Below are 16,578 nucleotides of genomic sequence, written 5' to 3'. Positions count from 1 at the left end.
GATTCGTCTTTTCCTCTCTGCTGAGAGCATTGAGGAATGGCTGAGAGCGCGTCACACTGAACAGCGCAACTTTTCTCTCAAAACATAGTTTATGGCAAGGCAATTTGACTTGACATGAAACTAAACTAGAGTTTTGAATCCTGGTGGTGAGCTAGTGCATAGCAGCTAATTGCTGTATGACGTGTTTGTAGAACGTTAAATCCCCTATCAACTACAGCAGCCAAGGTGATAATGGCTGAAGTCCATTTTTCTTGTTTTTGCTGTTCCTCAAATTTCATTTTAGAGTGCAGTAAATTATGCAGTAAATTATCATCAGTTTTATAAAAAAAGGAGGAGTTACCCAGCTGCGGTCCTCCATGTCCAGCGTTTTCAGCAGGCCCCCAAAGTCTTGAGTGGGCGCTGCACTCACTGCCAGACCTAGCTGTCTGGCCGCCCGGCCGGAGCAAGCTATGTGGCCGGCAAGCCGGACCTAGCCATCTTGCCGGACCTAGCTATGTGGTCGGCCGGACCTAGCTATCTGGCCGGCCGACCGGCCGGTCCTAGCTATCTTGCCGGCCAGACCTATCTATCTGTCATGAAGGCTGGCCGGACCTAGCTATATGGCCAGCCAGACCAAGCTTTCTTACCGGCCAGCTGGTAAGTTTAGCAGACATAACGAGAGGCAGTAGCATGAATATCTACATGACCTCCAAATGGTTTAGGTTACAGGATTTGGAGTGAGTAGGCTACACTGATCTAAAATATTGGCTTGTGTATTCATGGTTCTTTCTATAAACTAAGGTACCAGTGAGCATGTCTTGTAGTGGACAACACTTTGGAGCTGTCACAAACTCATTCATAATAATTTTATTTTTTTCACAAGATATAAAAACATTTAGCAGACGCTCTTATCCAGAGCGACTTACAGTTAGTGAGTGCATACATGTTTTTTTGTTTTGTTTTTCATACTGGCCCCCTTGGGAATCGAACCCACAACCCTGGCGTTGCAAACACCATGCTCTACCAACTGAGCTACATTCCCTGCTGGCCATTCCCTCCCCTACACTGGGCCAATTGTGCGCCGCCCCATGGGTCTCCCAGTCGCGGCCGGCTACGACAGAGCCTGAATTCGAACCAGGATCTCTAGTGGCACAGCTAGCACTGCGATGCAGTGCCTTAGACCACTGCGCCACAAACCTGCTGTATCTAAGATATTGTCTGCTATAGCTTTGAAAGTAAATAAATGTGACTCTGGATGACAACATAATGATGTTTGTTTCCAACATCATTCCCTTTATTAGGGCTGTTTTCCTAAAGAAGTTAAATCCGCCAAGTTTTTTGTTTCCTTGCCACGATACTAACGAGTATCGCGATACTGTTATCGTTCCGGCCCTAATATGAGGTCAAAATAACACTCTGAAATTGTGAAAATGATGATAACGCCCTTTTTGTCTAAGAGCGGTTTGAAAAAAATGCCTGGAATTTCAGCCTGTTCAGGTGGGATGGAACTTTTGGCCCACATCATGACGTCACAATGTGCGTCACAGTAAGACTAGCTGTCGCCATTGACGTCGGCTAATGGGGATCCTAATAAATCTAAAAATCGAATCAAAATCTGATTATAATAGATCAATGACTGTTCATCTGGGCAAGGGGGTGGGCTCTAGACCATCCTATCAGCCAATCAGGGCTGTGTATGTAAATATCTTCACATTTGTTTCCTAATGCCCACACGACCAGACTTAACATTTCAAGCACCAAAAGGAGGCTCAGGGAAATAAATGATAACAAATATATTTTGGCGTTATATTCATTAAATAAACACACACTGTGATTTATTAGACATAGTGTTGATTTAAAACTACAACGACTGCATGGGGGCTTTAATAGCTGTCAAATACTTGCTTCCTCTGGCCTTGAGAGAATCTCAATTGCATTCCCTTGATTCATCGCATCCTCTCTCCTCATCATCTTCTCAAAACCCATTGGATGAGAAGGTCAGAGGTCTTTCCCTCTCACCTTCTTATCCAATGGGTTTTCAGAAGGAGGTAAGGAGAGAGGACATGAGGAATCAAGGAAATGCAATTGAGATTCTCCACTTTCCCCCATTCCTCACCTCCCTCTCAAAGTAAATTGGGGAGAGGAGTGAAGGTTCCTCCCCTCAGGCTACAATGCGCTTTCAGGGAGCGACAAGAAGTGGATTAAACAAGGACAGAGGAAAACACAGACACACACACATAATGCTTGAAGAGTTTACTGATTATAATTATTTCATAATTTGTTATTATTGTCAATTATTTTGTTTACAGAACCCATTGTATTATATTATTGTATTATATTATATTATATCAACTATTAAAACATATAGAAATGCTGTTGTTTATCTTTTTCATTCTTCAGGAATGTTTAGCATGGCTGTAAATGATAGAAAAGTTGACCTGGCAACTAGTCATGACAAAGAAACATGCCGTATCCATGTTTCTTGTGACATTTTGAATGACATGTAGATGTTTTGTTGTTGCTAGGTGGAGTTATGGTCTCATTGTGCCTACCTAGACTTGTATTCCTCTGACTACACATGTGAAGCTGCAAGAAAATCATATTTAAATGTATGTACCACCTTCCGAAGACACTTGAAACCCTATCTCTTTAAGGAATACCTGGAATAGTATAAAGTAATCCTTCTACCCCCCCAGCCCCCCCCCCCCCCATAAAAAAAAAGATTGTCTGCTAAATGATGTAAATGTATGTCAAACAATTTTTTACTTTTGACCCTGATGTCACACATTGGCCCCTTTATTTATAGAAAGACCCACATACAATAATTGCACCTTTATGGGCTAAATGTGTGGGCTGAAAATAAAGCTGCTTATTTTGGTTTTCAATTATTTAGAATTGCATTCAGACTTTGTCCCAGATACCTAGAACAGTTCGTTCTTATATTATGTTCTCCCCTGTGTAAAGTAAAAAATGGACTGTCAGAGGTGGGTGCTGGAAACGCTTCCAGAGGTGGTTGCCAAAACCTTTCCAGAGAAGTTTGTCTGCAGATTCTACACATTTCCTGTAGGCCTAGCCCTAGAGGAGTTGGAACTTGATGTTTTATCTATTGTGTTGTGGTCCATGTTTGCTGCCATCTAGTGTACTTTTTACATTTTATGTATGGCTCCCCTGTTGTCACTATTTTTGCCCATTCTTATTCAAGGCTAGAACTGTTGTGTCTCTCTAATACTTCTAACCTTTATGCATTTTGATAGAATATTTATTTCACCTTTTTTAATATATATTGCCTATTGTTGTTTACTATGCACTGTCCACCAATGACCATTCTGTAACAACTCCCTTTTCAATCAGGGTTGATTGGATCATGATTTGTTCAAAAGAAGGCATGTTGTGTCATAGGATCATTGTACTCCCTGACTAAGTCCATGCTGCCGAAACACGTCAGAGTTTGAAAGGTTTTGTTCTATTGAACATGCCATAACAATAAATAAATTGTAATTAAATGAAGAGTGCCCTAACATAAAAAAAGGTGTGCCTTGGTGCTCTTTTTAACCTTTATTTCACTAGGCAAGTCAGTTAATAACAAATTATTTTTTACAATGACGGCCTACACCGGCCAACGCTGGGCCAATTGTGCGCCGCCCTACGGGACTCCCAATCACGGCCGTTTGTGATACAGCCTGGAATCAAACCAGGGGGTCTGTAGTGACGCCTCAAGCACTGAGACGCAGTGCCTTAGACCACTGCGCCACTCGGGAGCCCTTAAAACCCCTTTACCAAAGAGCACTTTCAACCTACAATGTTCTACTGTATCCCAGCAGTGCTTCCCTTCCTTTTTTCTACAAGTTAATCTGTCCAAGCTTTTACGGCAAACTGTAAATTCATTTTGTGAGAATGATAGAGCACCCTCCCAATGTCCATTTGCCATTTCTAGTAAGTACATTGGAATATATTTAATTTGAACTTCGACATCTATATGTATCTTTGCTGATCACTCACTGTGCACAGTAGTTTAATCTGACAACACATCAAGTAAGCATTGACCGACTCCACATTTTGGTCCTGTCCAGACCGACTTCTTTTCAAAAAAGTCTTTTTTTTGGTGCGGTAGACTTCTATGATTGGTTCAAATTTGGTCCGTCCGAACCAATCATAGACATATATGTTTAACAAGTTTGGACAGCACAGTACAGCACAATACAGTAGAGGACAGCAGAGTACAGTACATTACAGTACAGTAAAGAAAAGAAAAGTAGAGTATAGTACAGAACAGAACAGTAGAGTACAGTATAGTAAAGAAAAGTTTAGTACGGTAGAGTCGGGGCGGAGCTAGAGCTGTGGCAGTCATGAAAATTTGTCAGCCGGTTATTGTCATGCAAAAGTCTTGCGGTCTCACGGTAATTTACCATTAATTAATTAAACATAAACATGTTTAGCATCTCCAGGCTCCACTCAAACAAGCAGCATACAAGCCTCTGATGCGTGCCATTGGAACATCTACATTTAAAAAAGTATAATAAATACATTGAATATACACCATCACAATAAATTCATTATTTATTTTTGGCAGGTCTAAAGAAACATTATGATATGAAGAAAATGTATTTCAGAAGAACAAAATATGAGTTGGCCTATGTTATCTGGCTATAAGCCATGCCATAGGCTGTAGGCTTGTTCATTTTGCAGACAAGATATGCTTATAAGTACAGTGCCATTATTTTATATTATATGATTTTATAGTAAGAAGAATATAACTGAACTTAGCTGAATAAAATATAATGAATATATTTCCCATTCCGGAGCGAGTGCGTGCATATGAAGTTGAGTGTAAAAGTGATCATTTGAAACAGGTCCTATATGCTAGATTTTGAGTTATTAGGCAACTTTAGTTGTGAATGATACAAACCTTAGAATGCCTTAGAAATAAAAAGATATATGTGCTGCATGATGTGACTATAGGCTATTTAAGCAATAAGGCCCGAGGAGGTGGTATATGGCCAATATACCAAGGCTAAGGGCTGTTCTTAAGTACGACGCAATGCTGAGTGCCTGGACACAGCCCTTAGCCCTGGTATATTGGCCATATATCACAAACCCCCGAGGTGTCTTATTGCTATTATAAACTGCTTACCAACGTAATTAGAGCAGTCAAAATAAATGGTTTGTCATACCCATGGTATACCGTCTGATATACCATGGCTGTCAGCCAATCAGCATTCAGGGCTCGAACCACCCAGTTTATAATAATGATTTAAATTGCAAAAAAAAGCTTGCATTCCTTGCCTCAGGCTGCACATGCTGTTCTCTCATAAAGTGATTATATTTTCACCCATCAGACTATACTCAATGTAATCATGTCTTTACTAATATGTAAAATTAGTTTCGATTTAGAATGGCACATTATCAAATGGTCAAGAACAGGGGCAAAACAAAATAGACGTAATCCGTATGGACTGGATTAGCGAATGGAGGCCACTTTCCTACAGTTACGTTTTTCACTCATGTTGGGTAGGCTACTCCGGTAATTTCGCTGCGCCACAGGTGATATTTTGAACCAACCTCTATATGCCATGGGCTCTCCAACCCTGTTCCTGCAGCTACCCAGTGCTTAATTTGCGAAACCTAGTGAAATCTGTTCGGGAACACCAATAGTAATATGTTTTCACAACGAAACATATTTCATTGAACTGTTGACAGCCCCTCTCTCTGCGCGCTTGAGAAAGGAATGAAGGCGAGAAGGGAGGAGATGGAAACTCACGGTGGTGAGATATTCTGTAGCTGGTGAGATATTCTGTAGCTAAAGGTAGTGTGTCTATTAATTATGAAAATAACAAAAATTCCCTATTAGGCTATTCAAAATCTAAAACAAATTCACTATAATTGTATGCTAAATCTGAATTTGTTTAATTTAGGCTAGACCAATTATGTAACAAATATATCTTAAATCAGTATTTTTTAAATGTTTTTCTGCCATGTGTAATATGTGGTTGGCTATGTATTTTATAACGGCACAACCATTATTTTAATTCATGTTTCTTTTTCGAACTTGGGCTCATATATAGGCCTATGCTTATGCATAAACTCTAACATACATATAGTTGTTTTGAATTAATCATCACCTTAGAAAGTGCTGTCAATTTCGTTGTTAGGCTTTGAAACAACATCCACAATGTCAACGACCATGTTTTCCACTCAGTTTCAACCTATTGTTGAACTTCTTTCTTCAAATTGATCAATCACAGGGAGGTGTTTTAAAAGCACATAATGTTTTGATGATATGTTTTTGATGTGATTTTAAATTCCATCACAGATTAAAAGCAAAGAGAGAGCAGAGACTTACAGATTGATGGCTGGGGCCCATCCGATGGTAAAACTTTTAAAAGAATGCAGTCTGAGTTAGCTACCAAAGTGAGGGGGAGGCGGGCGCTTCATTAGGCCGAGGGAGAGTCAGGGAAATCCAAAATACATAGATTCCAGATGTCTGTCAGCTAGCGCGCTAGGACTAAGCCAAGGTGGGAAAAAGTTACAAAACTCCCATAGCCTACTTCACAGAGAACACACAAAAAGGAGAACAGACGAAGTACTACACAATTAGAGCAAGCAGGTATGATCAGGGCAGGATACAGAAATCATATTATTTTATTTTATAGCCACTCTTGGGCCCCCTATAGGCTTGGGCCTAGCCCCTTACTCACACAATTGACCAGTCACATTTATTTATTATGCAGTAAAAATAAATATTAATCAGTTAGCCAATCAAGGCAGGGCACCCCCAGTAACCCACGTGTGCCCCATACCTCCTCTCCTCCCCCCATCTGATTAGCAGCAGGCCTTCTACAAACATACTTGTTTGTACTTATAGGTAAGTCTTTGACCACACTGTGTTGTTACATTGGTGAGTAAAAACTCATGCTTCCTACCCTTTTGAAAAAGCAAATGTATATAATTTAGCTCACTGGGAAGTGGTGTACTGCTGTTGTTGTTGACAGACACATGCACATAATTAGCTGCGTTTAGACAGGCAGCCCAAATCTGATCTTTTTTTTGTTGACCAACCAGATCAGCTCTGAAAAAGATCTGATTTGAAAAGATCTGACGTGATTGGTCAAAAGACCCAAAAAATATCAGAATTGGGCTGCCTAGGCCTCCCGAGTGGTGCAGTGGTCTAAGGCACTGCATCACAGGCTGTGTCACAGCCGGCCGTGACCGGGAGACCCATGAGGCGGCGCACAATTGGCCCAGCGTCCCCCGGGTTAGGGGAGGGTTTGGCCTGCGGGGATTTCCTTGTCCCATCGTGCTCTAGCGACTCCTTGTGGTGGGCCGGGTGCCTGCAAGCTGACTTTGCTAATCAGTTGGACAGTGTTTCCTCTGACACATTGGTGCGGCTGGCTTCCGGGTTAAGCGATCAGTGTGTCAAGAAGCAGTGCGGCTTGGCAAGGTCGTGTTTCGGAGTACGCATGGCTCTCGACCTTCGCCTCTCCCGAGTCCGTAGGGGAGTTGCATTGATGAGACAAGACTGTAACAATTAATTGGGGAGAAAAAAGGGATAAAAAGTACTAAAAAAACTAAAAATAGAATTGAGCTGCCTGTGTAAACACATGCATGCACATCATAAGCCTACACACACACATTAGACATACACAAGGAGTCGACATTTTCAATGAGGGAAGAGAAGCTTTATACCAGCATATTCAAAACCCATGTAGTACTTCTCAGTGTATTTACAAAACATACAGAGGTAAAAAGAAAACAACAAAAGAAAAAGGAAGAAAATGAACACATCACAAATGGAAGCAAACATTACCAACATTTGGAATCCAAAAATGTGTAAATTGTCAAATTTCATAGAAAAAAATATGCATCTTTCATTATTCATACTTGTGACTTTAAACTAACATTAAAACAAACGGCTCTGTATTTGTGTCCCCTAGTTCATCTTCCCCCTCTCTCTTTCATTCTCTCTTTCTGTCCATCCCTCCATGTGTTACAGATACATAAAGAAGAGGAGTTAGATGCGTGAGATTTAGATCTACAGGAGGGAATAGTAAAATCCACAAGTCATGGACTTCTAAATAATATCGTAATAAACTAACATGGGCTAAGGATTAGGTTTAAAATAATACAAAACACACCTATTTCGCCTCTATAGTCCCCTGTAGCTCAGTTGGTAGAGCATGGCGCTTGCAACGCCAGGGTTGTGGGTTCGTTTCCCACGGGGGGGCCAGTATGAAAATGTATGCAGTCACTAACTGTAAGTTGCTCTGGATAAGAGCGTCTGCTAAATTACTAAAATGTATACATACTCTCCAAAATACATTAATATCACAGTTTTTCCGGATGACAATAATAAATTAATTAAGAAAATGATTTAAATGCATGTTTTTAATAATACCTTCACACAAAAATCCCTACAACCATTGTCAACAATTGCTGAACTTTTTGTTTTCCTTTTTCATTTCGATTTACAGTCTTGTATTCTTTGAAAAATCATAACAGACATTGCATCCTTTTGACAAGGCAGAAAATAGTTATCTTTCAGACAACCAACTGCTTGCATTTTCTCTGTTCTCTCCATTTCAGATGTGTCATTGTTAGATTGGTGAATCTCTATTTGTTTTTAGGTGTTGATGCTCGTGGTCAAGACATAGATATAAGGATGCTCCCAGTAAATGATAAGATGTAGCCTTACAATACTCTCCAGCCAGTACACTTACACAGTGTACAACGCAACAATCATGAGTACATTCTCAAACCATTCAACACACAAAACAAAATCAACCAACCAATAAAAGACAGAATTGAAAATATGGCCCATACTGTACTGAATGATCTCTCTCACTGTCTCTCTCTCTCTCTCTCTCTCTCTCTCTCTCTCTCTCTCTCTCTCTCTCTCTCTCTCTCTCTCTCTCTCTCTCTCTCGCACTCTCTCTCTCTCGCACTCTCTCTCTCTCTGCAGTCAACATAGCACATCAGATCCAGGTGTATGGAGGTGAAACTAAAAAACATTGTGGGACGAAGATCTCAAATCACTGAAGCTGTCGCCCCTCTCCAATCAAAGACTGTGGTTGCCATAATCTTCATCCAATGAGAGATGGAGGATGCCATTAAATAGGCTTTATCCCAGGTTGTTGTATATCCAATGAGACTGAAGTTGTCATCTCAATATAATTCATCCAATCATAGACTGTGGTTGCCATCATGCCCATCAAATCTCAAGACTCATAACAAATGCAGGTGGGGAGACAGGCCAGAAAGCTATCTGCTCAGATTTCTTTACACTTGAGGGTTTTCAGTGTCTTTTCCACAAGATGGTGGAGCATGGAACATCTTTCTGTGTTATCACGACTGAGAGTATGCACAGTGACATACATTTATAAATATACAGAGATTTTTATTTCCTGGTTTGTTGGAATTGACGTTCCTTTTATACAGTCTCTGATGGTAGGTGATGAACGAAGTAGAAGGTCACAAGTGTAAAAGGGAGAGGAAACAGAAGAAGAGAACAAACACAGATAGAGAGAGGCCAGGGGAAGAACGAGGCCTCGGTCTACTGTCCTGGTAGGCAGGGCACAGAGAGGAAGAGCCACTGGGCAAAGATTACATCACGTCCTGTCTCTTTCACCAATCCACACCACTAACTGACCAGCTGGCGGAGCCTTCACACACTCATCGTCATGTTTGGAGAATACTACAGAGAGAGAGAGACAGAGAGAGAGAGATGGACAGAGGGGGTTATGGAAATATTATCAATACTCTTATGAAGCTAATCACATCACTTTTTATGGAATGAACAAATAGGGCACACACACTGAAATTCCCCTGCACACACCTGAGGTGGTTGGTGAAATATTGTGTTGGTAATGGAGCATTTCAGTGTCCAGGCCCTTTAATATTTATTATCAACACCATGTAAAAAATATATAGATGGTAGGCTAATGTTAATTTTGAAAGTTGGTAAAGATAATCTTCAGTCCTGCTAAAATATGTGTCGCTGGCACTTTGAGTAACTTCTGTGGGTGCGGGTATGGACTCACGCTCTCGTTCTGAAAGGGGTTGAGGAAGTTGCCCCCCATCTCTCCGTCATCTCTGGGGGTCCCCGGCTGGTTACTCATACTCAGGTTACCAGGAGAGTTCTGATCAGGACCAACCACACAACAGAGAAATATAATATATTATAATAATAATAATAATATAATAATATGCCATTTAGCAGACGCTTTTATCCAAAGCGACTTACAGTCATGCGTGCATACATTTTTGTGTATGGGTGGTCCCGGGGATCGAACCCACTATCTATCTGTATACCATACATACTCTATAGGGTAGATTAACCATTAACGGTAGTACCAATATTTCAACCACATACACTACAAAATTCTGTCTGATAATTGATTGACGCAAATGACTGATGGTATGGGTTGGGTTGGAGTCTTCTCTTACCTTAGGGAGGCTATCCATGTCACCAGACCCTGGGTGGTTGGGAGAAAGAAGGGCATTACTATTATACAGTCCCAGCAAACACATAAACTTGCCCTTCAAAAGACTAGTGTAGTGAGTTAAGAACCAGCTCAAAGCGTGTGTGTGTCTGTTTAAGGGCTCTATTCAATCCACATCGCGGAAGTTCAGCTTTATAGCGTGATTGAAATTTAAAGGCAATGTTCCTGCTTTAGCAGAGACCGCTTTCACGGTAAACGCTCCATAAATGCTTCAGCTTTACAAATTGAATAGATCCCTTAAGTGTTACCTAGCGATCCGTTCATGTGATGTGGCTCCATTCCTGCCATCCCTCCCATTGGACCGTCTACACCAGCACCCATTGGAAACTAAGGCCGAAACACAAGCAAACAGTAATACACAGTTAAATACACACATATGCACGCACACCCACAGATAATGAAGATTAAGTTGTCTTACATTTGGTCTGTTTCCACCTGGGGGGACTGTGTTGATCATGGTGTACATGTTGTCACCGGAGTTAGTCGAGTCTGACAGGAAACACAGTATACACAACTAATACATACAGTATACATCTGTACACGCACACACACACATGCATACATACACACACACATCAGACAACCTCAGGTTAAGTACCCACTAGAAACTTTAACATACTATAACCCAAATAGGCAACTAACTTCAGGTAAAGTCACACTTTAGGCCAGATATATACAGTTAAATTGTTTCACAGACCAATTCACTAAAGTCAGTTTGTAACATTGTGAATGCATTCCTGTCCCTGTCTAACCCCACACATACATCCATTAGCCCCACTCAGGTCAAGGCCCCCAAACACACAGACGCTACCTGCTGGGCTGGGCATTATTGGAGTACCAGGTGGCCCCCCTCCTCCCGGCGGACCCTAAAATGAGAGTTGACAATTGGGAGATTAATGCATCACAGCTACTACACACCAACAATACAATGCTCCTAATATCTATAAAGACAATACACTATATACTGCCTTGTAACTAACAGGCAAATACAGACAACCAACTTCCAGTCACATAGTTATCAAGTTTTAATGTCACATGCACAAGTACAGTGAAATGCTTTTCTTGCTAGCTCTAATCCCAACAATGCCATAATCAATAACAATGTAATGCTAAAAATAACAAGGTAGAACAAAACCACACAATATATACAAAAATAAGAAATAAGAAGAACACAATTGAGTAAATAAGCATTCTATAGGGTCATACTATATACAAGGTCATAATATATACATACCACATAACTCCCCGGAGACGCAGAGGAGTAGGGGATCTACAGACAGACAAAGAGAGAGAGCGTGAGAAAATAAAATGTATCTTTATTCAAATCCTCTCTTCGGGAAATGTATGTAAATTTTTTTTTTTTTAATGTATTTACTGTTTTATTGTTATTGTAGTATATTTAGGTATCTGTCTTGGTGGTTGTGTTAAAGTTTGTTTTTCTGGTTACTCACTGAGTTGGCGTTTTGAGGATTTGGCCAAGGTCTACCCCCACCAGGGCCCCTAGAATACACCCACCCACCCACACACCCCCGACACACACACACACACACACACACATTTTAGTTCGCTCTGTTCTTACACAGTCCTTCTGGGTTGTTCTATTTCCCGTCAACAGTCTTGGCAAGAACACATCATTTAGAGGCCAGAGAAATGAAGAGAGGAGCGCAAAGCGAGGACAGCACATCCAATCATAATCAGCTCTGAGGGCAGTGATTGTATCTAGTGAGGGATTGAGGAATTATTGTTTTTATAGAACTCTTGCATAACCAAATCCTTTGGGGGTGAAGAGCAAAAGGATGGTGTGCATTGTATGTTTACAGTGCTGTGTCTGTTCATTGTGTGTGGGTGCACGTGTTTTTGTTATCTAGTGTGTGTATGTACAGTGGGGAAAAAAAGTATTTAGTCAGCCACCAATTGTGCAAGTTCTCCCACTTAAAAAGATGAGAGAGGCCTGTAATTTTCATCATAGGTACACGTCAACTATGACAGACAAAATGAGAAAACAAAATCCAGAAAATCACATTGTAAGATTTTTTATGAATTCATTTGCAAATTATGGTGGAAAGTAAGTATTTGGTCACCTAAAAACAAGCAAGATTTCTGGCTCTCACAGACCTGTAACTTATTCTTTAAGAGGCTCCTCTGTCCTCCACTCGTTACCTGTATTAATGGCACCTGTTTGAACTTGTTATCAGTATAAAAGACACCTGTCCACAACCTCAAACAGTCACACTCCAAACTCCACTATGGCCAAGACCAAAGAGCTGTCAAAGGACACCAGAAACAAAATTGTAGACCTGCACCAGGCTGGGAAGACTGAATCTGCAATAGGTAAGCAGCTTGGTTTGAAGAAATCAACTGTGGGAGCAATTATTAGGAAATGGAAGACATACAAGACCACTGATAATCTCCCTCGATCTGGGGCTCCACGCAAGATCTCACCCCGTGGGGTCAAAATGATCACAAGAACGGTGAGCAAAAATCCCAGAACCACACGGGGGACCTAGTGAATGACCTGCAGAGAGCTGGGACCAAAGTAACAAAGCCTACCATCAGTAACACACTACGCCGCCAGGGACTCAAATCCTGCAGTGCAAGACGTGTCCCCCTGCTTAAGCCAGTACATGTCCAGGCCCGTCTGAAGTTTGCTAGAGTGCATTTGGATGATCCAGAAGAGGATTGGGAGAATGTCATATGGTCAGATGAAACCAAAATATAACTTTTTGGTAAAAACTCAACTCGTCGTGTTTGGAGGACAAAGAATGCTGAGTTGCATCCAAAGAACACCATACCTACTGTGAAGCATGGGGGTGGAAACATCATGCTTTGGGGCTGTTTTTCTGCAAAGGGACCAGGACAACTGATCCGTGTAAAGGAAAGAATGAATGGGGCCATGTATCGTGAGATTTTGAGTGAAAACCTCCTTCCATCAGCAAGGGCATTGAAGATGAAACGTGGCTGGGTCTTTCAGCATGACAATGATCCCAAACACACCGCCCGGGCAACGAAGGAGTGGCTTCGTAAGAAGCATTTCAAGGTCCTGGGGTGGCCTAGCCAGTCTCCAGATCTCAACCCCATAGAAAATCTTTGGAGGGAGTTGAAAGTCCGTGTTGCCCAGCGACAGCCCCAAAACATCACTGCTCTAGAGGAGATCTGCATGGAGGAATGGGCCAAAATACCAGCAACAGTGTGTGAAAACCTTGTGAAGACTTACAGAAAACGTTTGACCTGTGTCATTGCCAACAAATGGTATATAACAAAGTATTGAGAAACTTTTGTTATTGACCAAATACTTATTTTCCACCATAATTTGCAAATAAATTCACTAAAAATCCTACAATGTGATTTTCTGGATTTTTTTCTTCTCATTTTGTCTGTCATAGTTGATGTGTACCTATGATGAAAATTACAGGCCTCTCTCATCTTTTTAAGGTGGGAGAACTTGCACAATTGGTGGCTGACTAAATACTTTTTTCCCCCACTGTATGTACAGTGCCTTCGGAAAATATTCAGACCCCTTGACCTTTTCCACATTTTGTTCCGTTACAGCCTTATTCTAAAATGGATTTAAAAATATTTCCTCAGCAATCTACACACAATACTCCATAATGACAAAGCAAAAACAGTTTATTTTTATTTTTTTGCAAATGTATATTTAAAAAATAAGTATTCAGATCCTTTGCTATGATACTCGAAAATGAGCTCAGGTGCATCCTGTTTCCATTGATCATCCTTGAGATGTTTCTACAACTTGATTGGAGTCCACCTGTGGTAAATTCAATTGATAGGACATGATTTGGTAGAGCACGGCGCTTGTAACGCCAAGGTAGTGGGTTCGATCCCCGGGACCACCTATACACAAAAATGTATGCACGCATGACTGTAAGTCGCTTTGGATAAAAGCGTCTGCTAAATGGCATATTATATTATATTATATTATATTTGAAAAGGCACACACCTGTCTATATAAGGTCCCACAGTTGACAGTGCATGTCAGAGCAAAAACCAAGCCATGAGGTCGAAGGAATTGTCCGTAGAGCTCCGAGACAGGATTGTGTCTAGGCACAGATCTGGGGAAGGGTACCAAAAAATGTCTGCAGCATTGAAGGTCCCTAAGAACACAGTGGCCTCCATCATTCTTAAATCGAAGAAGTTTAGAACCACCAAGACTCTTCCTAGAGCTGGCTGCCCGGCCAAACTGAGCAATCGGGGGAGAAGGGCCTTGGTCAGGGAGGTGACCAAGAACCCGATGGTCACTCTGACAGAGCTCCAGAGTTCCTCTGTGGAGATGGGAGAACCTTCCAGAAGGACAACCATCTCTGCAGCATTCCACCAATCAGACATTTATGGTAGAGTGGCCAGACGGAAGCCACTCCTCAGTAAAAGGCACATGACAGCCCACTTGGAGTTTGCCGAAAGGCACCTAAAGACTCTCAGACCATGAGAAACAAGATTCTCTGGTCTGACCATGAGAAACAAGATTCTCTGGTCTGATGAAACAAAGATTGAACTCCTTGGCCTGAATGCCAAGCGTCACATCTGGAGGAAACCTGGCACCATCCCTACGGTGAAGCATGGTGGTGGCAGCATCATGCTGTGGGGATGTTTTTCAGCGGCAGGGACTGGGAGACTAGTCAGGATCGAGGGAAAGATGAACGGAGCAAAGGATAGAGAGATCCTTGATGAAAACCTGCTCCAGAGCGCTCAGGACTACAGACTGGGGTGAAGTTTCACCTTCCAACAGGACAACGACCCTAAGCACACAGCCAAGACAACGCAGGAGTGGCTTCGGGACAAGTCTCTGAATGTCCTTGAGTGGCACAGCCAGAGCCCGGAATTGAACCCAATCTAACATCTCTGGAGAGACCTGAAAATAGCTGTGCAGTGACGCTCCCCATCCAACCTGACAGAGCTTGAGAGGATCTGCAGAGAAGAATGGGAGAAACTCCCCAAATACAGGTGTGCCAAGCTTGCAGCATCATACCCAAGAAGACACGATGCTGTAATTGCTGCCAAAGGTGCTTCAACAAAGTACTAAGTAAAAGGTCTGAATACTTATGTAAATGTATTAATAACAATTTTAAAAAACGTTTTTGCTTTGTCATTATAGGGTATTTTTTGTAGATTGATGAGGAAAAAAACAATTTAATCAATTTTAGAATAAAGCTGTAACGTAACAAAATGTGAAAAAAGTCAAGGGGTCTGAATACTTTCCGAAGGCACTGTATGTGTGGTTGTGCGTGTAGTGTAGTGTGTGTATGTGTGTGTGTGTGTGTTGATGACAGAGTGCTCACATGTTCATGCCAGGCATCCCAGGGCCGACGAGTGCATTTAGAGGAGGTCTCATCCCTCCACCGTAGTTCTGGAAAAGAGAAACCCAAGGTCAAAGGTCAAACTACTGTAAACTAATGTACACACATCAAACAGGATCCACAGGTGGAGAGTAGAAATACAACCATAGTATACTAACACACATGTATACAAATACATAAACACAAATATATTCACCCACCCACCTACAAACACAAACAACCAAACATCTGCAAATGTGACAGAAGGAGTTTAAACTTACGCAAACCTGGAGATTTCATCCAATCACATACCTGTGGCCCAAGAGGGACCATCCCTCTGGGTGGAGTAATTCGCTGCATGGGCCCGCCCATATTTGGATGCCCTGAAGAAACAGAGAGCCATCAGCTCTCAGCCCATGTATGTGTGTGTATGTGAGTAAGAGTCTGTGGTGTGTATGTGTGACACACACCTTGTTGTCTCGTGGGGTCCATTCCGCTGGGTAGCATAGGCTGGTTACCATGGACCCCCATTGCCTGAGCCGAAATCATCATCATCATCATCATCATCATCATCACAGAAAATAACGCAACATCACTAACATATACTAAAGCTAAGGAGCTATACACACAATCATGTCCAAACACGGTCAAAGAGGGTAAGACAAGACAATATAATGTAGTCAAATAAGGTATAGAGAAGCAGATATAAGTGAAGGGGAATAAAGAAGATGAGGGTACATAGTGGTCCTCTGTAGCTCAACTGGTAGAGCACGGCGCTTGTAACGCCAAGGTAGTGGGTTCGATCCCCGGGA

General features: G+C 41.7%; 1 protein-coding gene across 1 annotated transcript in view; it reads right to left on the bottom strand.

Annotated features, from left to right (window-relative positions):
• Nucleotides 1-7,639: 7,639 nt before the first annotated feature.
• LOC311141299 (single-stranded DNA-binding protein 2-like) overlaps nt 7,640-16,578 on the bottom strand; it is a 106,227-nt gene continuing 97,288 nt past the window's right edge. The window contains exons 6-16 of the mRNA XM_084176594.1: nt 16,237-16,300; nt 16,079-16,149; nt 15,770-15,837; nt 11,927-11,975; nt 11,710-11,745; nt 11,287-11,341; nt 10,894-10,964; nt 10,724-10,802; nt 10,420-10,448; nt 10,014-10,112; nt 7,640-9,667 (exon numbers count right to left, since the gene is read on the bottom strand). Coding sequence (XP_084032720.1) covers nt 9,638-9,667; nt 10,014-10,112; nt 10,420-10,448; nt 10,724-10,802; nt 10,894-10,964; nt 11,287-11,341; nt 11,710-11,745; nt 11,927-11,975; nt 15,770-15,837; nt 16,079-16,149; nt 16,237-16,300 — 651 coding nt within the window. The 3' untranslated portion in view covers nt 7,640-9,637. The remainder of the gene's footprint in view (nt 9,668-10,013; nt 10,113-10,419; nt 10,449-10,723; nt 10,803-10,893; nt 10,965-11,286; nt 11,342-11,709; nt 11,746-11,926; nt 11,976-15,769; nt 15,838-16,078; nt 16,150-16,236; nt 16,301-16,578) is intronic.

This window comes from Coregonus lavaretus (genome assembly GCF_964263955.1).
Source record: "Coregonus lavaretus genome assembly, chromosome: 14".
In the NCBI taxonomy this organism is placed as follows: Eukaryota; Metazoa; Chordata; class Actinopteri; order Salmoniformes; family Salmonidae; genus Coregonus; species Coregonus lavaretus.
This window is presented reverse-complemented; position numbering and strand designations above follow the sequence as displayed.